The sequence below is a fragment of the Ruditapes philippinarum genome, unplaced genomic scaffold, assembly GCF_026571515.1.
Source record: "Ruditapes philippinarum isolate M1 unplaced genomic scaffold, ASM2657151v2 ctg767_1_1_1_1, whole genome shotgun sequence".
Classification (NCBI taxonomy): domain Eukaryota; kingdom Metazoa; phylum Mollusca; class Bivalvia; order Venerida; family Veneridae; genus Ruditapes; species Ruditapes philippinarum.
This window is the reverse complement of record NW_026866214.1, coordinates 307,804-334,989: the sequence shown is the minus strand read 5'-3', so window position 1 is coordinate 334,989 and position 27,186 is coordinate 307,804. Positions and strand designations below refer to the sequence as shown.

Here is a 27,186-nt window from a genome sequence, read left to right as displayed (position 1 = left end):
CAATTTGCAAATTTGAACTAGCTGCACTAATAAAGCGTTATAAAGTGTAACCGCTGCTTAACGATTTATTCTCGTTCTTCTACGATGTAATACTGTATTTTCTAATAATTTCTCACCTTTAACAAACAAGAAATGTCAACAAAATTGCAGGTCGCCATTTCGTTATCACGTGGATATACAGCGCCATCTATACCAGAGACATATATTTATCAACCAATCATAACCGTTTCCTGTTCACGTGACGTAAATCCTAAGAACCGTATCGGCGGGAAGTTCAGTCCGTCTGCCTCAGTTTACTAAGAAGGGAAGCGCACGCTGTTCGTCGAAAACATCACAAAAAAGCAATCAAAATGCCTTCAGAAAAGTAAGTTTTGATTTTGTATCAATGAAATTCATCAGATAAATTCACTACCTAACAGAATGTATTGAAATATGATTTCTTTAAAGTTTTATTTTAAAAAAAACTTAGCGGTGCTTTTGTTTTCCGCCTTTGTGTGAAAGTGGGTCACAGGCATAATGAGTTTTATGTTGATTGAAAGTTGAGACAACGGCAAAATAATTATGGTGAATGAAAGTGCCATCATATCTTGGTATAGATTTTATATTTGGTGGTATGTTTTTATATTGTTTAAATTTAAAAAAATGAAAATGGATTTTAGCAGACGACATGTGTGTAACGGAAGTAAAGAAGTGGGCCATGTAATGTACATGTGTTGCTATATTTAGACGAGGCTAAATTTAGATAAATTGGGTTTTCCTTTTCAGAGAAGAAGTCCAAACTGCCACTGAAACAACAGAAACACCAGAAATTAAGACCAAGACTGTTGAAGATGTGAAAAGAGCAGTTGAAGAGGCAGAAAAGGTAGTTTGATCTTAGTTTGTTTTGATGGAGAAAATTTTTTTTATTTGGATTTATTGGATATAATCTCTGGCAAATGGATTGTGAATTAGATTTATCCTATAGTGATTTTCATCAATTGGAATCATAATCCTAGTGACCCATGGAATTTGATAAATGAAAGGAAATTGAATTTGTTCAAAAATTGGGAATTGAAAAGGATTGCTTAAATGCTGAAATGTTTAGGGACAGGATCAACTGCCATTGCCATTTTCAGATGCTTTGGGGCAAACCCTTACCCCTGACAAAAGGGCTTTTTCCACAGGTTGGGGAAGCAACCCGACATCTTTTGGGGAATCCATTATTATACAGTTTGCAAAATGGGATGAAAGAAAAATGATGTAAATTCAATTCTTGATGAAAACGATTTTAAAGAATTTTTCATTTGGGAAGCCACCATTGAACAGCCCCTGCCATAGAAGGAAAATAGGCCTGGACTTAAACTGCACATAGCAAAAAAAACATTTTAATACAAACAAATGGGACATCTGTCTTAATCTTTAAACTAGTTTTTTTAAACCTTTCACAAAAGTTTTGGATAAAAGTCTGACCCTTTCTGAAAAAGGCACCTGGCTGTAATTTTAAGGAAATTTGACACACTGGCATTTGCCTTTATCTGATTGTTCATGTAACCTGTTGCATCTTTTATAAAGCAACTCTTTTGACTTACTGAAAGTGAAGCATTAAGATTTTTAAAGCTATTTTGAATACTTTCTAAAGGTGAGTGGGGAGGGGGTGGGTATTTCCTTTTAACAGTTATTGAATTGACCTTTTCGAAAACCTAGCTAAACACCGTTTTCCGGTACCGTTTTAGCTCTGGGGAATTACATCAAATGAAGTACATAACACAGTTCCGTGATATTTGGATTTTTCTATCAGTATTTAACCGTTTAAGGTGAAAAAATTGATGTTTTTGAAAATTATCAATATTCCTTTAATATCTATTCCAAATTATTCAAAAAAATAAATTGTTTATAATGAAAATCAATAAAATTCAAACAGACGTAGTGGAATCTTCCATAATAAATAAGGTTATTTTCTGCGTTAACTTGTGTATTTACTTTATTTTTTGTATGAAATTATTCATACAATGATATCTAATTATTTTCTTATAAAGAAATAATTACTTTATTTCAATTTGATTTTAAAAAAGGCCGAAAACATCGAGTTCGCTATTACACTCCATTGGGTGAATTCCCCAGAGCTATGTACAGAAAGTACCGTAAAACGGCGTTTAGCTAGGTTTTCGAATTCGTGAATGAAATAGGGCTGCATTTACAAAGCCAATAATAATATATTTTTTTTAAATTATCAAAAATTTATCAAATTGTATTGAATGACTTAAAATCATGACTGGGCTATCTCACTTTAATGGTTAATGGCATGAGCCTCCCGTCATTTGGAAGAATTGCTGTTTAAATTACTGGTGCACACTGTTAGGAAAGATGAGTTATAGGTTTGCGTTAGATAAGATTCAGAAACAGAGACAGTTTACTTTCAGAATGTTTTATAATGTGTCTAAGTGAAGCAAGGGATTTCACTTTTTGATTATTAACAGTTTGAAACCGGACATACTTGATAAACCCATGACATTACAGTGCTTATGTTCACAAAGTGCCTTTGACACAGAGGGGGAAAAAAACACTGTAAAATTAATTGGAGAAGGGCCATTTATCAGCCCCAGGTGAAAGGGCAAAAGTGCCCTGTCCTCATTTGAATTATTATAATAAAGTAGTTTTCATTTCAACTAAACTTGCATGCTACTTTTGTTTTGATAGTCTCTGAGAAAAGACGGATTATGCTTTTTGCTTGCTTTAAATTCATATGGTAAAAAAAAAAACACAAACTGGAGCTTATTTATTTGGCATGTATGGTGTTTTAGTGGAACTTGAGACAAAAATCTTTCATTAAAAATGTCCTTGTGTCCTTAATGGGAATTGCAGTTTGCTTGAAAAAACTTTCAGAAAAAAAAATATGTATATTCATATTTTATACTAAGATCAGTGTTTATTCTAGGATTCGAAGAACGGGGGATTTTTATCGAAAAATGAGAATTTATTACATTTGTTGATCTTTTTCCTTCTTTGTCTATGTAAAAATTTTCCCTTCCTCTCAAAAAATAGGGGTGAATCCCCCCATAGCCCCTCCTAGAATAGACACTGCTAAGATGTTTAACATATAAATTTCTAGCAATGTAATTGAAGCATTGTTCTCTTAGAAGGTATATTAATATTCATTTGATTGTGTATATCTTTGATTGTTTCAGGCACAAGATGCTACTGAAGAAACTACTGAGACTAAAGAGGAAGAGAAAGAGAAAACTGAGGAGAATGGCAGCAGTCAAGAAAAAGAAGAAAATGTAAACCAAAATGCCACAGAATCTACAGGTATTGAAATGATTACTGATTGCTGTTTAGTTGGCTGATATAAAATTTCTCAAGCTAGTAATCTTTGCAAGTGCCAAGAAAGCTGGACTTTAGAAATGCTTTGAGAATCATTAAAGTCAATGTGTTGGCACATTCTAATGCTATTTATATGTCACTACCGGATTATCATGAATATGATTTGTCCAAAAAAAAAATCTGCAGAAATGTAAGAAATTAATATATATAACACTTGGAATAAAAAATCATCAATAATATGCTGAATACAGTTTCATGATAATATTTGAATTCACGTTTTTAAACACTAAAATGCCTGTTTCTGCATAAAAACTAATAAAAATAGATTTTCATAATTCCTGAAATGTTTTATTCAAAACCTTATTATAACTACCTGGTTTTACTGGGTGCATGAACTTGAAAGTGGTTCCTGCTACTTCTAATCAAACAAAAAGTTTAAAAACTGATATACAGAAATAATACAGAAGACATGAGGCAGAAACAAGTGTCTCTTAAAGCACTGTGCATGGGAAAGTATTTGTACTTTATTGGTATGTTTAACTTTACATTTGTCAATGTTTATTTTTGTATTACAGAATCAGAAAAAAGAACGTTAGATGAAGAAGAGGCAGACAATGAAGATTCAAGCCCCACAAAGAAGACCAAGACAACTGAAACTGATGAAAACAAAGAATCAACAGAAGAAAAATCAGAAGAATCTAATGATTCTTGAAGACTTTAGTCATAATGAATGTTGTCATATCATTTTTACACTTGTTCATCTCATTTTTGTTGAGAAACTTCGTTCATCTCGTATTTAAATAATCACGAGCAGCCAAATTGTGTCATGTTGAGTGTTATATTTAGTATATTTGTGGAATAAATGTCGTATAAAATCATACCTTTTTGTTTGATTGAAACTGAGATGGAAACCGATGGTAACTTCCAGTCATATGATTCGTACTTTATTCAAGACTTGTAAAGTTGTTAGCTCAACCTTTTAAGCTCGCCTATCGCAAAATGACTAGGTGAGCTTTTGTGATCACAATGCGTCTGTCGTTTAAAGGGCATTTCCTCTTAAACCACTAGGCAAATTTCATCAAAACTTTTTTCCCTTAGTTACGTTTTTACTTGAGCACTTTTTCATATACAGTACAAATATGAACTTTGTGATATCTGTTTAAGATTTAGATTTTATACCTGCTTTTGTTTATAGTTTACAATATTACTTATTCCTTGTCATGGAAAGTTTTTATATTCAAAGAAACTAAGTTAGTCATGTCTGTCTGCCAGATATTTTGAATTATGCTTTTTGTGGACTTGGAAAATATTTTGTTTAACTACAAAAGTTGAATCTTGATGCATATCATTGTGATCATGTTTGCTGATTACTGTTCAAGGCCCATAGCTGACGGGGAATATACTAATATATGGATTTGAGATATCACAGTAATCTGGAAACTTCTCTGTATAAGTATCATCAATAAATGCATTGCGCAAGAAAAATTAAATATAAAGATAATGGTTTCTTGCCCTTTGTTGGGTTTTATGCTGATTTTTTGTCCAGAGCATAATTTTAAAAAATTATTTGTGGAATGTCCAATACGTTTAGTTAACATGAAAATTGACCAAGAGCAGTAACTCCAAAATTATTAAAGCAGTATTAATATGATTATAGGAGGACAACACTACTGCTTTAATAATTTGGAAATTATTTGCTCTTATAATTTTCATGATCAAGTTTTGTGCACAACATAATTAAAAGTACTCTAGTTATTAATGGATACTTCATAAGTAGATAGAACTTACCAAGGAGTGAAGTGCATAAGATGATTATAACCATGTCAGCTTGTCTGGCATGTTGCCATCTGTTAGCTTATAAACATTGATCATAAATTTTTAGAAGCTCACCCCAAATGGCTTAGGGTGAGCTTTTAGGATCATTGAATGCCCGTTGTCGGTTCAAATTCAGTTCGTTATCACTCTGGTCACAATTTTATGCTCCCCAAAGGGCGAGCATATAGTTGCTGCTTTGTTCGTCAGTCCACTTTTCTTGTCCTGGACATAACTCTGAAACAACAATAGGTATCAACATGAAACTTTGTAGGTAGGTGTGCAGTGCACAAGAACTGTAACTCTGCCTTGCATAATTTTGGAGTAAATGCCCTTTGTTCATTTTTACACTTTGTACGGGACAAAACTCTGAAATCAACATGAAACTTTGTAGGAATATAGATCTCATTGGGTAGAAGTGCAGTGCACAAGTACCGTAACTCTGCCTAACCTTATTTTTGAGTTCTTGGCCTTGGTTCATTTTTGTGTCGCCTTTTTTCAAGGCGACATATAGAGGATACTTTTGTCGGCATCCCCTAAAGCTTGTCCGGAGCATAACTCTGTCACTAAGTCGGATTGACTTCAAACTTGGTATGCATGCTTCTTTAAATAACCCGAAGTGCAGTGCACAAGGACCGGTACTCTGCACTTCTTAATTTTTGAGTTATTGCCCTTTGTAAATTTTCATACTTTAAATTTGTCCGGGCCATTTCTCTTCAACTATAAAAGCTATGGACTTGAAACTTCATAGGATGATAGATCTCATTAAGAAGTGCAGTGCACAAGAACGGGAACTCTGCACTTCCTAATTTTTGAGTTATTGCCCCTTTTCACTTTATTTTTGTCCGAGCCATTTCTCCAAATGTATAAAAGCTATGGACTTGAAACTTAATAGGATGATAGATCTCATTAAGAAGTGCAGGCGACACATCTGACTCGCGGAGTTCTAGTTACACTTTGAAATTCGTCTGGGACATTACTCTAAATATATAAGATGTATCAACATGAAACTTTGTAGGTAGATGTGCAGTACACAAGTACCGTAACTCTGCCTTGCCTAATTTTGGAGTTATAACTTGATCTTTGTCTGGGACATTACTCTCACCTAACACTAAGAATGATATCAACATGAAACTTTGTAGGTATACTTATACATTATACTTGAACAAAACAACTTTTTGTAAAGGTTTAACTGACCTTTAGCTTTAAATGACATAGACCGTCAAGGTCAAATTACTGAATTCATGTCATATTTTAATAACTTAAGGGCATAAGCCTATGACTCTGAAACCTGTAGGCACATTGGCCATGGCAGTTGATGGTCCCTATCAATTTATGGTCAATGTCACAAGGAGGTTGTGTAAAATACTTGTCTGCTCATTAACTTGCGAAGAAATAGGCCTAGGTTCGTGGAACTTGGTAGGAACATAGTCATTGCCTGTGGCAAGAAGATGACCCCCCTATTACGAGGTCAAGGTCACACTTGTTACTCAGTGGAAAAATCATTGTTTGTTCAATAGCAATGAGGACATTGCCAAAGGCTCCTATCGATTTTGGTGTCATAAGGTCATGGTCCCGGGTCAATAAACTTGAGAAGAATTTATCGGTTTGTAAAACTTGGTAGGGCCATTGCACATGATAAAAAGATGAATTCCATTGTTCTTTAGGTCATTAATTAAGTTAAGGTTACAGTGAAATGTAGTGGAAAATATGTATGCGCTAAATAACTTGAGAAGGAATAATTCTAGTTTGTGAAACTAAGATAAAGTAGGGACATTGCGGGGACCAGTTACTGTAAACTCGTTGTTTTTAGCAAGAATAAGTAGAGCTATTGTAGTCACCCGAGCGTCGGCGTAACCTCTTATGTTAAAGTTTTTGTAATACCTTGAATATTTTCAAAGTCCATGGACATATGGCTTTGAAACGTTGCACACTTGTTCACCATCATGACTCTAGACAGGAGGAGGTATCTGTATCACGTTTGACAGAATTATGCCCCTTTTTCGACTTGGAATTTATATTAAAGTTCTTGTAATACTTCAAATATTTTTAAAGTCCATTGACATATGGCTTTGAAACTTCGCACACTTGTTCAACATTATGACCCCAATCTGTAGACAGGAGGAGGTAACTGTATCAAGCATTTTGACAAGAATTATGCCCCTTTTTCGACTTAAAATTTATGTTAAAGTTTGTGTAATACATGTACCTCAAATATTTTCAAAGTCCATTGACATATGGCTTTGAAATTTTGCACACTTGTTCACCATCCATCATAACCCCAACCTCTAGACAGGAGGAGGTAACTGTATCAAGCATTTTGACAGAATTATGCTCCTTTTTCGACTTAGAATTTTCGTTAAAGTTTTTGTAATACTTCAAATATTTTCAAAGTCCATTGACATATGGCTTTGGAACTTTGCACACTTGTTCACCATCATGACCCCAACCTGTAGACAGGAGGAGGTAACTCTATGGAGCATTACAATTTACATAAGAATTTGTATTTAAGTTTGCATACCACCTCAAACAAGATGAAATTTTATATTTCTCTTTGAGAGCATAATAGGACTCTCTTCAAGGCTTTTAACTGTAACATGGATTTAAAGACAAATTTTGCCCTTTTGTTAACTTAGAAAATATATCATTATCAAGGCTTTTTTACTATCAAGCACTACGAATAGTCGAGCGTTGCTGTCCTAAAGACAACTTTTGTTTGAGGTCAAGGTCAGATTGACAGCTTTATATCTAGACTATGTCCGAACCATAATAGCTGTTTTCTTACTTTTTCTTAAATAGTTTTTTTGACACTAAGATTTTTTAACAAAAATCTGTTTATCAAATTAAGTAACCAATTAATACTAGATTTATTGAACTTTGGGTTCGAATCCCGACAGGAACTTTGGATTCTTTCATGTGAGGAAGCTATCCAGCTAGCTTGCGGAACGTCGGTGGTTCTACTCAGGTGCCCGTTCGTGCCTGAAATAATTCACGGAAGGGCACCTGAGGTCTTCCTCCACCAGTAAAGCTGGAACGTCGCCATAAGACTTATACTGTACAGTACGTGTAGGTGTGACGTAAAAACCCAATCAAGCTCAAACATTGTTCGCTCACATATATGCAATCACTAACAATATGAAAACATGTAATTTTGTATATAGCATGAAATCCATTCATTACACTAACTAAATTTGAGGAAACGATAGGCAAACGTATATAAATCCACAATTTATTACATAGCATGCATTTATACCATTGCAATACTCAATAACATACCTACTGAATTTATTTGTGCAATGGGTTTGCCCTGTTTTGACTTTGGAACAATCCATTTAGTGGGGAATTTTAATATAAAATTTAGCTATCAACAGTCAACACTAGCTAAAAGAGCCCGACCAGACTACGCACAATGTATAGATTGTCCTGGCTCTATACTGGGGGCAAAGAGTTATCACCTCCTGTTCCAGAATTTGAGTATATTTGTATGCATGACTATACACAGTCAATACAATAGCATGCATGATAACTGCAATATACCATTTAACTATAATTATCTTTGACCCATTAATTACTAACCGTTAATGTCATTTGTGTGGATCTTGCCTTACATAGGCTGACCTTACTTTATTTATTCACATGCATGGTATTTTTACTTCATATAACAACATGTATCTTTCTTAATTTTTACCCGGATAATTAAATAATATATAGTTGTTTGGGAACTATTAGCTAATATATTTACGTCAACATTTTATCTTTTATGGTATATATGAAGACCCGAAAATCTCGGATTGTTCCAAGCTGTTAAATTTTGTAACACCTGAGAAGAAACACGTCCATATACCGACCTTCCGCAAATGTATATTATTGCTTAGTACCCAGAAAACAGAAAATCATGTTAAGGACGAGTTAATTCTGGCACTTGGGATACAACAATAGCAAATAATTATAAATTGTCAACTATATCTGTGTAAAAACGGGTAACAGCCGTACCGGGATAACAGCTGATAGAAAATGACGTTCAGGACGAGTTATGGCACTTGGTACAATGCATAATTATTGAGCTTTTAAAGTAAAATACAAACACTTGTTAAAGTACTTGTCAAAATACAGCAATGGCAAATAGTTATAAATTAACATCTACAAAATGTATCATTCAATAACATTGATAAGAATATAAAATGACACATCGATCATTTCTTGATTAATGAACTAAATTAATTACTGTTCAAATCATACATCATGACTGAAGCAAAAACAAAAATCGACTAGCTAAGTTCGGCCACAACTTGTGGCACAAGACATATTAAACGCAAATATCGTCACCTTAGTGGAATAACTGATTAACTTCTAATTAAATTTAGACGGACTTAATCTGTTATTGTACTAATGTGACGATATATTTAGCAAAACACTGATTGATTTATCTTTAATTCAAATAAATGTCAAACTTCCAGTTTTTTGGGTGATTTTTTTTGGACAAAATTCAATTAATTCCGCCTTCCACTGTACATTTCCTTCGCGTATCAGTAATTTCCGCTACTTTTCGGTTAATTCCGTCAAAACCCATGAATCTGGTACCGGAATTGCAGTATGCATAAAATCCTTCATTTCAAATGGTAGTTTTATTGGCAGAGAAACTACTTTCTCAGAGCTTATATCATACTGTAAAATACCCTTCGAGCTTTTGAAACTGTCATCCTCACCACCGAAAATAAACAGCTTGTCTCCAAAATTAGATACCGCAAAACCTTTTGTTGGAGCATTTGAAACGGCACAAACTTCTTTTATATCAACACCGGTGTGCTTGTTGAACTTCAGTTGGTAAATCATTCTGTTATGTACAACATAGACCCGATGACCAACCTTTTCACTGTCGAAACAAACAGCCCCCATCTTTTGCAATTTCGATTTGAATGGAAGAGTTTGGTCTATGTTCCAGCTATATCCTTTACTCGTATCGAAACATTGTATCTTATTTGACGGTTGTCTAGAACTATTTCCGCCAACCAAAGCCCCGCCTAACAAATAAATTCTTTGACCAACAACTGTTGAACAAGCTGCCGCAACTGCATAAGCCAAATTGCCGCATTTCGACCATGTCATGGTTCCGATATTGTACACGTGAACATCCGTCAGGGCTGGTTCTTGCTGCGAAGTCCCGCCCAAAACGTAAATCTTTCGATCAACGGTCCGAAGCTCGGATCTTATACTGTTATCTGGAACTGTACACATATTGTGCTGCTCTCTACCAACTGGCAAAGGAGCCTGATTATCCCACCTCTTTGTGTAATCATTAAAACTCATGAAACCTTTCTGATTTTTAGTGCCACCACTAAGGTACAGAATACTTCCAAGTGAGCAAACAGCATAGCGATGCCCAAGCTCACATTTGTCTGCTTCTAAATCATACCAAATCTTCTTCTTGAAATTGAACAAGGTAAGTCTACTTTCCTCCAATGGGGTCCCACCCACTACAATCAAACATTCATTTGTAGAAATATGCCTGGAACCGACTCCCTCTTCTGCTTGTATCCATAGGTCACTGCAGACAGTTTTCCAAAGTGTTCTAGATGAATCAAGTTTTTCAATATCGACATTTTCTTGCAGAAATTCATCCCAGTCATTTTGGTATACGTCAAGTATATCTTCATTGTCTACGTTCTCGGAAGCAACAAGAGCACTTATCAAATCATTGGCGGTTGAAGAATCAGGGCTTTGTTGAGCTATAAGCCACACCCATGCTGCCTTACATTTTATCTTTCCGCTACAATTGGTCATCTTATCTTGGAGCAGAACTTTCAGGTCTTCGATACCAATCCGGCCAATGCTATCAATGTGACAAAAATCGCTGAAGTTCTGAAGTACAATACTTTTAGCGATTTCAGCAACTTCTAGATTTCTAAACTGTTTAGCTATCTGCCAAACTTCAAGGCTGATATCGTCTTGCATACCCCTGGACAGCAAATTTTCGCAGTCAGTAACAAGTGTAGAGATTTGGAGGTAATTTGCAGCAAAATATATCTGAGCAACATAGTTCTGGTCGGTTATGACATTTTTTCCTGCATAAATATACTGTAAAACAAGATCCACTGTTTCCGCATCAAATGGTAGCGGAACCTGTCCTAGTTGCGTCTCCTGCAAGTAAATAACATATATTATATTTAATATGAATATTAAGAATGTGCCTGACCGAACAACTGCAATTGGTATGGGCAATAAAAGAGCGGGGTTCCTATTTATTGAATCTTAAAGGAACTCCACTGAGGTTTAAAAGCCTAAAAACATAACATTTGAATTTCTTACATAAATGAGCTGGGACACTTTTAACAGAAATATAAGCAAGATATTTAAGAAATATACTTTTGAAATAAATTGAAAATCATATTTTTATGCTTTTGTTTAGCCCTATTTGAGTGGAAAGCATTTAAACGCTTTTCATTTTGGGTCATTTTTTTACAATTTGAATAATTAATCTGGAAAAACGAAGTGCGCGATTGATCTGAAATTTTGCACAAAGATTAGTGGTCTAAACCTACATCAAATTGTACATTTATCTGGAAAAAATATTTTCAGTCCCATCATGTCAAAATACCTCAGTGGAGTTCCTCTAAGATCTTATGATCTTGTTGAAGTATAATGACAAGCAACATTAATTTGACAATTATGGTTATTTCCGGAGGTACATGACATAAAATTATTATCCTTAATTTTAATCAGTGGTTATTAAGTTGTAGTAAATTAATTAGGTAAATTTATAAAATATTGGCCCGTCCCTTTTGTATTATACATATTTTTAAAAGGCTTGAAATTAAGATGAGTCTTTAAGACGAAAAATTATGTATGTTAAATATACAACAATACATCCATTGCATTTACCTGCATTTCAGTTTGGAACATGGTGTCAAAGAACGGCGAAACTGCAGCGAGAACAACCTTATGGCATGGGAAAGTCTTCTGATCATCGGAAAGGACTGTAAAGTCTGTGTATTTCTCAGACAAGCGCTCCTCGTTTAATCCTTTGCTGAACATGTCCCAGTATCGTGACAACCGTGCTAATTCTTGACTATCAACTGGCCGCTTTTTGGCTGTGTGTAGGACTACTGCCATTTTTATCTGTAAGTATTTCAGAGAATCTGGTTCTGTACTTGACTTGTCTTTGTTATTAAAGAAATTAAAATAAATCAGCTAAAGAGACTTCAGCAAACAGGTTTTATAGTACTTCTGGAATAAAAGCGACATATATATAAAGTTATGGAAGCCAGAACTAAAAATAAACATATTATAAGAAAAATGATTCTCTTAGATTAAATTAATACAGATTAAGAGTGAACCTTATTAAATGGTCTAACGTGTATTATATATGGTGTAACAGGTACACATAAAAGAAATGCATGCTTTTGGTTCATTTGTCGGGTCATTAATCCTAAAAATTCTCAATTTTACAAATTTAATAAGATCTACAACTTGAATTTGAATACATTGATTTCTGCAAAAATCTCCGGGAATGATGGGACTGGAGTTACAATTAATGGTGCATTTCATGTTAGGGAATTGGACTTAAGTATTGATAAAAAGCTATCAGATGCAGATCATTCCTTTTTTGATATTCGAAATCGAAAGCGAAAGTAGATATTTATGATGTAAATGTCTATTTATACAAGACAAATAGAATAATTCGCATAATTCAAGCTTGTAATTTACCTGACAATTGATGACTTTTTTAAAATACCTTTAGTCTGGTTATTTAACGGCAACTGCTATATTGAAAGAAACTCCAGATATGTGCGCAGATTAACTGTTTTCTGGTAGGATCAATGAACCTTGAGATAAGTGAGTTGCACCGTCTAAAGAAATTTGAGGTAAACAAAAGTTTTAAAACCCGATTAACTAAGTAATTAGATTTAACAAAATCTTAGTTTATAAATCACCCATTAAGGACGCTATATGTATATTTCATGTGTTCAATTTCATTTTTAAACAGAGAAAAGGGTTGTTTCTCGCTCATATGTAAGTGTAGTTAGCAAATCAAATTAATTTAGCGTTACATTTTGTGGGTGGGGTACCCGACCTATAAACAGCTGATCGATCTTCAATGACGGGGTATGGTAAAATGATTTTTATTATTTCTGTTACGACAAGAAATAATATTAAAAATCAATGTAAATAATAAGTTTCGGAGAAATTAAATATGCTATAATAATAACTTAGTGTTGCAAAATTAATGGTATCCCTGTACAAAACAAGATTGTGACTTAAAACCTGCTACATGTACATTTGAATATCATATCAAGTCTTAGTTATGTCTCTTGCAATTTCAGAGCAGTTATAGACCAAGATGGCTGCCAAACATGATCATTGCGAATTCTGTCACCGAATGAATTGTATGGTCAAACCAGATGACATCACTTCATGCTCACTAGTTTACTGCCAAGCAGGGTGTGGCTCACGATTTCATGGTTGTAAGAGCCAGGATCACAAGAATATTTGTTTGAAAGAAAAAGTACAATGTATAAACCATATAAATGGCTGCCCTGTTGAGCTAACTAGAGAAAAATTATCAGAACATTTACCAGTATGTCCAGCAAGTGTGGTGCTATGTCCTAGAGAATGGAATCGCTGGCCAATGCATTCGCAGGACAAAGGCTGGAAAGCCCCTATGCCTTTCAAAAACCCTCATGTAAAATGTGGTCAAATTGATGTTGCCTTTGCCATGAGGGATCAGAAAATGTTAATGGAATCATTCAAAACACCTCGGAAAACGAGAAGAATATTGCGGAATGCCATAACTCAGTGTTACCCAGCAGTGCCTATTCAGTCCCACTCAAGTGTTCTTGATAGCCCCACATCAGAAACTTCGCAGGTGTCCGATGATGAGTCGGGAACTCCCTGGGATCTTACAGAGCCCCCTGCAGGGCTGATGCAAACCATATCAAATCAATTGTCTAAAAATAGCTCAAAGCAATTGTATGCCGCTTCAAAACAAACTACTGAAAGTTTAACTAAAGCTTTAGATTATGTGACTGGTAAACAAGGTCTTAAGCGTTTAGCGGAAATTGCAAAAATGAAAGAGATATCGAGCAATGCTAATGAAGATGTTGAGAATCTAGATAAAACATTAAAGACAACTAGTATACAGGACTCTAATAAAAGCTCAAGCGATAAACCTTATATGCAAAATGATTACTCCTCAGCCGTAGCCAGTAACAACGAAGAAGAAGACGAGCTAGGAATTTACTATACAGAGAAAAAACTGTTTGAGATTCTCGGTCTAGATCTAAGTATGCATTTCATATCATCGTATCAAGCAAAGCCGTTGAAAATGTTCACATTTCTTTGTGGTAGGGAATTTAGAAGAGACGAATATCCTTGGCATGTGAAGAACTACCACTCTGATATACAGTGCAATTTGAATAACTGGTTTGAACAACGCTGTCCCCTGTCATATCTTGGATGCACTTTTGCTTTTGAAAGGTTTAAACCAAAGAAACCAAGTGGTTCGATTGTACACAGTGCCGTTCTTCAAAGTCTTGGATTGCGCGATGGAAACGAGTTTGAGACAGACAAAGACCATATAACAACGAATTTTACAGAAGATGAAGATATTCGTACAACTGCTGGACGAAGACGTCTAAGGGAGGCTACCCCGGAGATACTCACCTCATTGAAATGTGATTCCACAATTCGTGTGATTCCTAGATACAAATCAGAGTCTCGGGAAGTGTCGCCTGTTAAGCTTCAAAGAGACTTTGATGGAAGCTTGAATTCATTGACAGACCTCCCATTTGAAGTATTGCAAAACATCGCACGGAATTTAGATAGTTTTAGTATCCAGCATTTGTCGATGACCTGCAAACTTTTGCAGAGTGTGTGCTGTAGTCTTCTTGATGAACGGGGAATTGTCTCCCTTGTCTGGGAAAAGAGAAGCCCTGAAGAATCGGGGTCGCTGTGGAAGATAGCTTACAAGGTAAAAACTTATTTTTGGTCATGCTCAAAATCAGATTTTAAATTGCTTAAAGTGTCTTTGTTTGTTCTGTGGTGATTTTCTACTTCTTTTTTTTCTTTTTTTCTTTCTGTCTTGAGTTCATTTTCTTGTAAAGGTTTCTCCCTTTCAAAGATCTGTGACTGGAGTTGTTTCCCCTTTATTTTTACTTATCTTTTTTTATCATTCCCATATAACTTTTAGAAATAATGAAGAAAAATAGTAATGGGATATTTTGTAACCCTGTAAATGCAAGCAGTAATAATGACAGCACAAACCAACAAAGAGCACAATCCTAGCTTTTGTATCAATGAAACTGAAGTTAACAGTTTCTTCTGTTTGGCTGCTTAATTTCAGCATTTTTATATCAAAATCCTTAAAATTTACAATGAATTGTTAAATTACAATTTCGGTTTATATTTGAATTTAGCAAGTTTCTTTAAGTGTAAAAGTCTGACTTATGTAACCTGCCAAATGATACCAATATTTTGCTTGGTTATCAATCAGGTAACTGGTAACACTGAATATTATATCGGTGTTTTTTAAAAAGCAGCCAGTTTGGCATATGTGCAACTCTTCCTACATTTCCAAAAGTAATTTCAACCAAATTTCATCTATATGTAGAACCCTTACCGGCTTATGCATATTATCAAGAATTTTTTTGCAGAGTTATGGCCCTTTTTTTTCACTCATAATTATTTCATGTGTATCATGTAATATTGGCTAAAAAATATGGTTTTGTGACAATTTTCTGTGCTTTGTTTTAATGAATGTAGTTGTAAAAATGTTGATTTTTATGGGTTTTTTCTGCTCCATCCTTCAGTATATGCATGTACTGGTATTTTACCAGTATAAAAATGACTTACAACCTTGGGTCCATTTATTCTAGATTACAGACACATTCATTGAACCATAAAAAGAAATGAAGGTCAAACATAACATTTAAGGTCAAATGCAACATTTTATGTCAAACTAAGCAGTTTATGATTGTAACTTTAGTTCCAGGGCAAGGATCTAAATAAGTTGTGCAAGAACATGTAAAATAATGTATAATGGACAAACTTCAGACTTGTATATTTAAAGTAAATGCAGTCCAACCCATAGAAGTCATTCATGCATCATGGTTTTAAAGGGACTCCACTGAGGTTTTTGACATGACGGGACTGGAAATATTTTTCCAAGATTTGTGTACCATTTGATGTAGGTCTTGTCCAAAAACTTGTGTACAAAGTTTCAGATCATTCCCTCTCCCCATTTTCCAGAATATTCAATTTTATTATGCAAAATCATCATACACAAAAATGAAAGCACTGCAACACTTTCCGCTCAAATTGGGCTAAGCATCCTGCAAAAACTCAATTTACAGTGTAATTCTTGGTATATTTTTTTTAATTTCCTTTGCAGATTTTTCCATTTTAAACGTATCACATGATCTATGCAAGAATTTCAAACTTTATATTTATATGCTTTTTGACCTAAGTGGAGCTCCTTTAAACTTTGAATGTTTTGTTACTTTATCTTTTCTTTACAGAAATGGCAATTTAGTACATCATTTAGTCCTATACATGAATGGGACTTCAAAGAGACAGGTTCTCCCATACATGACCATCTTAAAATATGCCCATATAATCGTCCCGTAGATAGAAATATGAAAGAGGAACCGTTCCAGATGATTTATGACTTTTGCAATGGTCAGCCCCGGTCCCATGGTCAAGATATGTTTAATGAAAGGCAGACTAGGCATGGAGATAAAAGGTGGGTACCAACCTCTTTTGAGGAGTTAAAACAGAATTCGTAGGTCAAAGGGCAAGATAATTGTTGAATCGTAAACATAATAATTAAATTCTGTATCTGAATAACTTTGAAAATCTAGTCATTTTCTAAAACATTCTGTTTAAATTATACATGCATTTACTATGTGCTAAGGATGCACTTCTCAGTGGTTAAGTAAACAATTTTAACGTTTCAATAATTATATTGATGTACTAATAATAATGAAAGCCAATATTCATGTTTGATTTTTAAATAACTATGTACTCAAAGGATGTTGGTACTCACTTTGAACGTATTTTTGGTCTGATTTCATGATTTTAAATTTTAAGCTGTTATTTAAGAGAACGTCCCAGTGGTTTATAAGATTTTAGACTCAATATCAACCAATGAGTGATGGCCTTTCATGAAGATAGATTGCGGGGGTTTGTTGTCATTATTAAAATATTCTTTTTCTTTCTTTCACCTGTGTTATTTTGTTGAGTGATTCCGAAGTAGAGAATTCCTAGTTGGTTTTATACAAATATATACATGTATGTCATTAAAGGAGCTCCTATGAGGTCAAAAAGTCTAAAATTTTAAAATTTGAAATTATTACATACATGTAGATCAACTGATGCACTTAAAATGGAAAATATCCAAACAAAAATAATGATTAATGATAATGATAATAATTAAATTTTCATTTTTGGGTCATATTGCACAATAAAAATGATTATTCTCAAAAAAAAATAATGAGGAAATTATCTGAAAATTTGCACACAAGTTATTCATCCAGAACTACAAATGTACAACAAATCTCTAAAAAATATATTTCCAGTCTTGTCATGTCAAAAAAAAAACTCAGAGGAGTCCCTTTAAAATCATTTTTAGATCTTGCTTACCATTTGCTATCTTTTAACAGTCTTTTCTTTTATTTCTCAGAAATGGCAGTTCAGCGTAGGATTTCAACCGGTCAAGCAGTGGCATTTAAATGACAACAGTTCTAGTGCAATAGCGAATCACTTGAAAGTTTGTGCATTTAACAGTGATATACATAAGAACACCCATTTTGATATTGATGGGCTAAAACTGGTTCATGATGTTGAACAAGTGGAGGGTATGAGTAGAAAAGAACTGATGTGTAAGAAAAGGGAAGCAAGAAAATCGCTGGAGTGTGGAAACAGACCTTCTCATTATAGAATACATGTATATTGACCTCAAGATGGAAAAGAGTTCATTTTAAAAAGTTATTTTTAGGTCCTTAACAAATTTTTTTTCAATTGAACATATACTTGCTGCTTTGGCTATTCTTTAGTTTGCAACTGTCCTTAAAACTTCATATAATGTAGTTACTTCCTGATTCTTGTTTTATCTACATCTATTGACTAATATCTTTTATTTTAAGGTCACTTCTATTTAGGTCAAGGTCACTGCTAAAAATACGTTTTTCTACTTTTCTTTATAAGGTCATATTTTCAGTTTTGGAAAAGTAATATTTATGTTTATTTCAAATATACAGGTTCACGGTATGAATGTTTTGTTATGAAACTTAATTTCATAAGGTATTCGGAAATAATAATTGTTTTACTATCTAGATATTAGGAAAATCTAGGTCACAGGGTCAAGGTCACTGACACTTGGCACAAAATAGTGATCTGCTACTCGTCATAGAGTTTGTAATAATCTTGCTTTACGGAGCACAGAAGTAATGCAGTTAAAATTTTCATGAATGTGATTCATTTAAGGGCCATCATTGGCCTTTTGTTTCAAGTTGCTGGGCAATATTTCAAAAAGTTATGTCTAACAAGTAATTTTTCATTAATAAAATATATCGGAACCATTTTCTTTTCCATGGTAACTACACTAGTACTTCCTTTTTTTTTTCCGTAAGGTTTCTTTTTAAAGTTTAAATGTATACAGTAAGATATTTGAAAAAAAATAAATAAAAAAACAAAACATGAAATAATCATCAATCTGGGAACAATTGCAAAGTATTGCTATGGTTACTATTAAACTTGCTGGGTATTGATTTTACAAGAAATTCTTATCTTGAAAGTTGGTTATTAAAAAAGGATATATTAAAAAAAGAATTATACTTTAATATTTTAAGAAATACCAAATACGTTTATATAGATTTTTGCATAATTTGAACTTCTTCTTTTGCTCATTCAGTACAGTATTTTTTAGAAATTGATAATTTGACTTCAACTTTTGATCTTAAAGGGAGACACAGGCAAAGTTTTCATTTCTTAGTTTTGAAATTTTCATTCATTATTCTGTAAATGTCCTCAAAATGAATACACTAAACAGTCAAAGGAACAAAACTTTTCTCCATATAAAGAATAAAATGGTGTTTTCCTAACTTGACCCGCGTGGGTCAGGTTAGAGCGCTAAAATTTCACAATAGTTGTCACTCTGTACTCTGGAAACGTTAAAAAACATGTCAAATCAATTACTTAGACTTGTTTCAATCATACAATATCCACAATATTTGTTATTGTAACTTCCAGGGTTTGTTCAAATCGCATGACTTGTTTTTAAACTATTCGGTGATTCTGTTCGCGTCAAAATTTCGTTCAACATATATAGATATATTTAAACTTCAAACCCAAAATATATAGAATTTATACAGAAATCCATGTTGGGACTTTAAGAAATGTCATTTTAGGGTGATTTGAGTACAGAAAATCATTTTTATATTTTTGCCATTATTTTGCCTGAATATCCCTTTAAATGGGTTCAGGTACCCCAATTTTGCAACTGTCTTTGTCAAATTTTATCAGGCCAATAGTAGTTTTGTTTAAACTAATAGCAATCTGTTAGTAATGGGAAAAATTGATAAATATTGCATAATAAAGAAATGATATTAAATGCAGTATTGTAATAATGCATATTAATGTTGAAATATAAAGAAAAATGTGCTATTAAATGCAAAATATGCAAATAATTGATTTTTTATGCCATTTACATTAATTTCTTATGTGTATTCCAATAGGACTCCAGAATTAAGAATATTTTGGGCGTTTTATTTTTCTTTCTAGCTATGGATTCATAGGTACAAACAAACTTTTACAGATAAGTGCAATAGGTTGATTATTGTGACAGGTAGTGCACTGTGAAGCTGCTATAATGGTAAAAGTTTGTTAGTACCTCTGGATTAGATGGGGAAAACCCACATCTTCTGAGTTCCGGATAACATCTATTTAAATTTGTTTTTACTTCATAATAAGGGTATTGGGTAAAAACTAAAATCAAATCCCAGATGGTTTGTCAAAATTCGGGAAAATTTATACGTTACTGTATAATGATGATGTGATGGAAGTATAAATTATTTGTTTTGCACACTGCTGCATATTAAATGCTAACAATATGGTGCCAAATATAGATGTGTTGATAATTCATGTTTATTTCAGAGAGTGTGTTCATAGTAACTGTTTACTAATAATTAACAGTCCCCGCCCCTTTCAACGATGATTTTTAAAGACATTTTTTATGACATTATCACCAAACAAATGTGATTTATGCATTTACATAATATGTTCTTTATTCCCATTACTACACCAACTTTGTATGCATGCACCTACACCTTTGCATGATTGAACTCAATGCATGTATACACCCTTTGCATATATACGGTACATACACACACACCCCTTGCCTTCACATTCCCCATGCCCATTCCTCGGCCCCCCCCCTCCCCCTCCCCCTGTGATCATATCATTATATTCTGTGATTATATTTATGTTGTATTTGTGTTTTTTAATGTTGAACATTATTTGTGTGACAATTGTGTTTCGGTGTTATAGTCCTGTCTTAACACCATAACAAAATCAATGTCTCGTGTTAAGACAGTTTGGATGATACTTTTTCACTGTAATATTGGCTAGCCAGAAAAGCTTGGTAACTTGGAATTGACTTAACATGGATTGGTGAATTCAAAGCTATAGAATTCACACTGTCTTCCGTGATGAATTGTTTTACGATAGAACTTTGTATTTCGAATGGCATTTGTCAATTACTAGTTTTAATATACTGTGAATTAACTAAAGTTTTATGGCATGAAATTTCGCTATTTTTTTTTTAAAAAGGACATTTTTGTTGTTTTAAATTTGTGAATTGACTGTTTTTGCACACAAAAAAAGTGAATGCAAAAAATGTATTATAACTAATAGTGCAGTAGATGCTATAAAATTTTGTTAAATGTTAATTTTGTGGACTGACCTATCCACGAAAATTAGTGCCCTGGGAATAATAACGATTTTGCAGAATTTATGTTTGGTCAAATATTGTACCCACTGCCCTTTGAGTATAAAGCAGAATAATTGTTACATGTTCCGTATTATACATGTACATGTTATATATTTGTGTATTTATCATTGTTTATGTTATAGATGGGTTGTATAAGTCATAATTTGTAATGTCAGTGTGAAAAAAAAACTGTTTATAATACTCAAGTTTATTTTGTTACATTTATATAAGTTTTTTTGTCTTATATAAACCCTTAGCTTGCAGTTTACTGCTGAATCTTCCCATGTGATCAGTGCAGACAAAGATCAGACAACACATCTGTGCCATCTGGTCATGGTCTGCACTGTTTGCTACTTAATCAGTTCTTATTTTAGAATTTTCCCTAAAAATGATGAATGGTTTTGTCCAGATTGAGAGATGGACAAGTCCATTTAGGATATTTAGAGTGGTTAGGGTTATACAATGATATAAGTTATTGTTATGTTATGTAATGGATAAATTGATTTTTTTTTTTTTTTTTTTTTTTTTTTAAGCCCAAGAAGTAACTCCGTTTAATGTCCCGTAATAGGTAAAATAGGGTCGGAGATCCATTCACTATTTTACCTTACAATTTAATTTATTGAAATGTTATAAAAAACATAAGGGCATTATATACATGTTACATATTAATGGTAATTTATATTAAAGACACATCAAGAACTACTTTAATTTTTCAATGTTTAATCACATCGATACATAACTTGATTTTTGAAATGATGTTTTTATGCTTCAGATCTATTCAAACCTACTTTATTTTGTTATCTGTAAATGATTTTTTAAAGGTCCATCACCCTTTAAAGACCAAAAAAATTGATGTTTTTCTGTTAACTGTTACTATTGTTGTTTGCGTTACCATAACATATCTGGAAAAAAACCTACCAGTGGTGCTACTAGTAACAAAGTAATGTTGTTTAAAGCGTACTAGTGACTGTAAATAGGCCGCGTCAAAACAAAACCAACATAATAGGTTTGCGACCAGCATGGATCCAGACCAGCCTGTGCATCCGCGCAGTCTGATAAGGATCCATGCTGTTCGCTATCAGTTTCTCTACTTGTTATAGGGTTTGTAAACGAACAGCATGGATCCTGATCAGACTGGTTGCAAACGCATTATGTTGGTTTTGTCATGACGCAGCTCAAATATATTTTTCGCAGAGATTTATATCATTTCCATGTTTGAATTTTCTAATACAAACCCATGCTGGTGCTACATTTGTTGACTGGTTAAGATTGCCGATTTGCTTCTCACCCTATCTTGTCTGTGTCTAGAAAAAAATAGGATAGATTTGTAAAAGTGATAAGAAAATAAAATAAAGTTCAGCCTTTGGAAAACAATATTATATATGATTTAAGACACCTTTGAGTTTTAAAAACTGCAGTCTGGGATCTAATTGACACTTTTATGAATAACTTATGAACATGGAAGTATTTCTTTAAACATGATCAGTAAAAGACTCATACTTTTTTATACACTATAAGTATACAAATTTACAAAATTAAATTTTTTTTCAGATAAGTTTTTTTGTGATAAAAGGCTGTAAGTTTAATGCATCTTACATACAAATAAGGATAAATTTTGAAAAGGAAAAGTTACTGTCACAAAAAATTAAACTGGGAAATGTGATTCTTGAAATAGGGATGTAAAAGCTTTTCACTTAAGTATTGATTCATCACATGTAACCAACACTTCTCCTTTTATTAAAACTAACACATTCAAGCCATACTGTATTATGTAAATTGATAGTGTTACCTGTCTCATTTTCTACTTCCTGTTTAACCTGTAACTGTTTAAACATATTTACTGATAAAATGTGATACCCTTAAGTATAAGTTTTCATAAATTTGAACTTTGAATTTAAATTTGTAGGAGATATATCATTTTCTAATATTTTTTTTCCCCAAATATCTCTATGCAGCTGACAAGGCTTACAGTTAACTTTAGTTTTTTGTTCATTTTTTATTTTTAATCAGCACCCGCAAATGGTGAAATAATTTTTCGTTTTTAAATTTATTTTATGTGAAATGAAATTTTACGTTTTTTTTTTCGTTTTTTTTCTCTTTTTTTTCTCTTTTTTTTTTCTTTTCTTTTTTTTTTATGTGAAATAGGAAAATTGTCTGATATAATTATAACTAATAGCTTTTGAATTTTATATCACAACTTAAAATGATATTTTATGAAAAGTACAACTTACTACAATAACTAACTATACTATAGTCAAAATAGTTCTATTTCTATGTACATGTATGAATATTACTTCAGAAATTTTGGAAAGGAATTTAGATTTTTCAAAAATTTAAGGGAGAAGAAATAAAAGTCTTCTTTTAAAAGGTAAACTAGGCATATTTTTTTTTTTTTGCCTTCAGTTTAGCTAAATGAGTGCCTTTTCATCTAGAATGTATAAAATGTCAGTTCTGCGAACAAAACATGAGGAAAAAATCTAAATATAGAATCATAATGTTAGTATCCAGGGGTTATTAATTATTCAAGTATTGATTGAACAAAATGTACATGACATTAAACATGTACATGATTGTTAGCTTATAAACATAATGAAACCAGGAAATACAATCTTGTATACATGTATTATAATTGTAGATTCACACATACATGTAGGTATTGTCACTTTAGTGCAGAAACGGGTCCACTCCTTATATAATCCAATAGGAGTTAACCCGTTAATGCAATAAGGTGATGATATCACAGTTAGACTAGTGGCTCAATTTGTTTGGGAGTTGAATGTATGATTATGGTCATATATCAATCTATGTGTAAAATTTATAAAAGTACATTGTCATATCATAAAATCTAACATGTCACTTTTTCATAATATAGATTTATATTACTGAGGTGTCATATTATAAAATCTAACATGACCTAACACTTTTTCATATAGAGTTATATTAAAGGAACTCGTCTGAGGTCTAAAAGGCGAAGAAGAAAAAATTGGAATTTCTTACATAATATCAATTTGGACACTTCATAAGGACAGATATGCAAATTATAACAAAGAAATATACCTGCAAATTATTTGAAAATCATATTCTTGTGCTATTCTTAGCCCAATTTGAGTTTAAAGGATAAAACACTTTTCATTTTTTGGTCATTTTTCACAATTAAAAAGATTAATCTGGAAAAAAATGTGACCAAATGATTTGACATTTTACATGAGTTATTGGTATAGATCTTCATCAAATTGAGTGCCAAAGGGCCGTAACTCATATGAATAAAGGAGTTAAAACCCTTTCACACAAAGCTGTTGAAATGGTATACAAATCTTGATAAAATATTTCCAGTTCTTTAACATCAAAAAACCTCAGTGAAGTTCCTTTAAATAAACTTGTCTCGTGAAAAGTTTTGAAAAGCTAGACTTTGGTCACCTCTTGAACGTTTCTGAGATAGGTTTTGTCTAAATGAAATGATAAGAAATGTTGGATTCTAATAATTCATGAAATAATTAAGCTAGAAAATGCCGAAAAAATTACAAAATTTGTCTTCCACAGACCGGTTTTATCTCTAAAACTTGTATAATGTATAGAAATGGAGAAGAATGGTTACATTTCATTGAGCACAAGCTACGTTATGTCGATGATTTTTTTTTTTGATTACTGGGCAGGAACCAGTTTCCGGACAATACCAGTTTCCGGACAAGTATTATAACGGCTTAATTTTGGCTTTATCGATGACGATCGGTATTATGTGTCATGAAGATGCTTGGTTTTATTGTTTGAGAAAATAAACTTCCTTCCAAGTTGATACATCATTAAAATTTCGTGAGGATATCTTACCTGTGTTTTAAAAACAGTTTATATATCCCTTTGGGGCATGTAATTTGTTCTGCGCATGCGCAATATTTTGTTTATTTCGGGATATAATTTGGGGTAGCAATTAATGCACAATGTACTTCATTCGAAGTTCATTGGGTGTAATTCCCCAGAGCTAAATCTGTAACGTATCGGAAAACGGTGTTTAGCTAGGTTTACTCCACTTTCGCACTTCTTTGCAGCCGTACACACAAAAATATTCGTTTCACTTTTCAGTCATTCCGAGACCCAACACGTGATCGTTATTTTCCCTATCATAAACATTTTTCAGTAAATCAGCTTAATTATATAAAAAAACTAATATGTGAGAAGAATTTTTTTGTTATATTAGAATAATTATCAGTTAAAAACAGATATGAATAGCAGCTTAATATATGTCCGGAAACTGGTTCTGCAAGAGTGAACAATTTACACTTTTGATGACCTAATTTAACCCTTCAGTTTGTACATTGCTTACGTCACCAGGCAGTATTAATTGTGTTATCGGACGTAGTTAGAGCTTAGGTTTTTGGTATATTAGTTTTATTAATGCATGTGTATTATTAAAAAATAGACAATTAAAAAAACTCGAATTCTGTCCGGAAACTGGTTCCTGCCCAGTACATTAAAATTAATTTGAAATATTTTTGTTTTTCTATTTATAATTGAGAAAAAAATCAATTTCAAAAGTATACAGTCATACTGAATTAGAAAAACAAAACAACAAAGGTGTGTTCTTTTGGGGGATTTTTTCACTTCATCTTATTTCACAAAATTATTGTCAAAGTTTAAATTAAAATTATTCATAAATGTGGGTTGTTTCCAATGTATTAATATGATTCTTTCGTGTTATTGATTATTTTGACAATTTAACACATTAAACATGATTTTTAAAACAACATGTTTACATATTTTATGAGGATTTTTTTTTTAAGATAAAATTTTCCTCCATATCTATTTATCAAGGAATCAATACTACATCACCCCAGCTGTATGTTATAATCAAGCTGAGTTATTTCCCTTGTCATTGTGTACAAATTTTTTAGTTGCCTAGTGACAGATGTTGGGTAGGCTCTTTATAACTTCCGAGAATTTGATTGATATTTAAAATCAACAATTTAACTGCTCATTAAAATTTATTGCCTTTTAAACTGCTGTTACACTGAAGCAGTATAGACCAGTTAACGTTGTGATTTGAATCATAACTTTACCTTAAGGAAGAGAATATATTCTATTTTTGTTCAAAAATTTAAACGTGAAAATATTCTAGAGTAGTGGTTAAGGTGCCTGCAACTCAATCCCGCAGACTGGCTTGTCTCAGATTTTTGTTACAACTTAGTATCTGTGTTTGTGTATTTGAGTTTATTTATACTCGCCACCATTTGCCAATATTGGCAAATCCTCCAGAAGAGTATTAGTCATTTTATATTTTGGAGGATAGTGCAAAATACAGGTACAGAAAGATGCCTCAATTCCAGAAACTTCCCCTGCTTCTTTAACGGGACCTCAATTTAAAGTGCCATCCAAAAGACTGATTAGTAATTTTAGTTGGCCAGCCCGGAAATTGAACCCACAATGTCAAGATTACAAGTCTGACTCTCTAACCGATTGAGCTATGCAGGCTGACAGAATCTGTAATTGCAAGTCTTCCTTTTAACCCAGGGATAATGGGCTCATGTCTGACTAAGGTCAGAACCATGTTCCCTCAGATGTCACCGGCACTAGTTAGTCCGCACCCAACCCAGGGATAATAGTACATCAGTTCTAGTACATTCATAAAACTTACCTGGGGTTGTTTTTCATTGTAAATAAGCTTACTACTATGTCTCATTGAATAACGTCAAATAAATTATATTTGGCCATCATTCTAAATGTAATTGATCTTGCTGACATAATTGTTCAATATAGTTACATATTATCTGTTTCTACTATAAATAATAGATGTGCAAACAAATGTATAGAACTATCAATTTCCCAGCTGCTCTTGTCAATGAAAAGTAAAAATTTATTTAAAATTGATCAAACAGTAATTTTTTTTAAAATTTTATATAATACAATGTATCACACAAAAAAGTTTTACTGATATTATTTTAATTTGTTTCTTAGTGAATAATAGAAGTGCAATGATATTTATTTAATCCACTTAGAATTGATTCCTGTTTTCTCACTTTTGAATAAATAAAAAAAAATATGAGACACCTGTATTTCCTTCCTAGACCTGTAAGGAACATTTTATAACATTATTTCATTTG

The 27,186-nt window shown here is 32.8% G+C and overlaps 4 protein-coding genes across 6 annotated transcripts in view; 2 read left to right on the top strand and 2 right to left on the bottom strand.

Moving 5' to 3' along the window:
• Window positions 1-274, bottom strand: part of LOC132731731 (COMM domain-containing protein 9-like) — a 29,781-nt gene extending 29,507 nt beyond the window's left edge. Inside the window, exon 1 of the mRNA XM_060717957.1 lies at window positions 117-274. Coding sequence (XP_060573940.1) covers window positions 117-158 — 42 coding nt within the window. The 5' untranslated portion in view covers window positions 159-274. The remainder of the gene's footprint in view (window positions 1-116) is intronic.
• LOC132731732 (uncharacterized protein DDB_G0279979-like) lies at window positions 210-4,178 on the top strand. Its single transcript, XM_060717960.1, has 4 exons — window positions 210-364; window positions 766-862; window positions 3,165-3,285; window positions 3,876-4,178. Exons 1-4 carry the CDS (start codon window positions 351-353, stop codon window positions 4,010-4,012), a joined length of 369 nt encoding a protein of 122 aa, XP_060573943.1. The 5' UTR covers window positions 210-350; the 3' UTR covers window positions 4,013-4,178.
• Window positions 4,179-8,327: 4,149 nt separating this feature from the next.
• On the bottom strand, window positions 8,328-12,948 carry LOC132731729 (kelch repeat and BTB domain-containing protein 4-like). Of its 3 annotated transcripts, none has more exons than XM_060717955.1 (3): window positions 12,817-12,948; window positions 11,992-12,228; window positions 8,328-11,250 (listed from the first exon to the last, which is right to left on the bottom strand). In XM_060717955.1, exons 2-3 carry the CDS (start codon window positions 12,220-12,222, stop codon window positions 9,652-9,654), a joined length of 1,830 nt encoding a protein of 609 aa, XP_060573938.1. In that variant the 5' UTR covers window positions 12,223-12,228; window positions 12,817-12,948; the 3' UTR covers window positions 8,328-9,651. The 3 variants fall into 3 exon arrangements, with proteins under 3 accessions (XP_060573938.1, XP_060573939.1, XP_060573937.1); XM_060717956.1 differs by having other exon boundaries at window positions 12,845-12,936; XM_060717954.1 differs by lacking the exon at window positions 12,817-12,948 and having other exon boundaries at window positions 11,992-12,283.
• Window positions 12,888-19,065, top strand: LOC132731728 (F-box only protein 30-like). The gene is made up of 3 exons (XM_060717953.1): window positions 12,888-12,974; window positions 13,434-15,079; window positions 17,789-19,065. The coding sequence occupies exons 2-3, from the start codon at window positions 13,451-13,453 to the stop codon at window positions 18,059-18,061; spliced, it is 1,902 nt and encodes a 633-aa protein (XP_060573936.1). The 5' UTR covers window positions 12,888-12,974; window positions 13,434-13,450; the 3' UTR covers window positions 18,062-19,065.
• Window positions 19,066-27,186: the final 8,121 nt, after the last annotated feature.

Excerpts from the sequence above, each read along its gene's own strand:
- LOC132731728 (XM_060717953.1), top strand. The coding sequence starts at position 13,451 with ATGGCTGCCAAACATGATCATTGCGAATTCTGTCACCGAATGAATTGT. Across the intron at positions 15,080-17,788 it reads TGTGGAAGATAGCTTACAAG|AAATGGCAGTTCAGCGTAGG; the intron begins GTAAAAACTTAT and ends TTTATTTCTCAG.
- LOC132731732 (XM_060717960.1), top strand. Across the intron at positions 863-3,164 it reads CAGTTGAAGAGGCAGAAAAG|GCACAAGATGCTACTGAAGA; the intron begins GTAGTTTGATCT and ends TGATTGTTTCAG. Across the intron at positions 3,286-3,875 it reads AAATGCCACAGAATCTACAG|AATCAGAAAAAAGAACGTTA; the intron begins GTATTGAAATGA and ends TTTGTATTACAG.
- LOC132731729 (XM_060717955.1), bottom strand. The coding sequence starts at position 12,222 with ATGGCAGTAGTCCTACACACAGCCAAAAAGCGGCCAGTTGATAGTCAA. Across the intron at positions 11,251-11,991 it reads TGTTCCAAACTGAAATGCAG|GAGACGCAACTAGGACAGGT; the intron begins GTAAATGCAATG and ends ATTTACTTGCAG.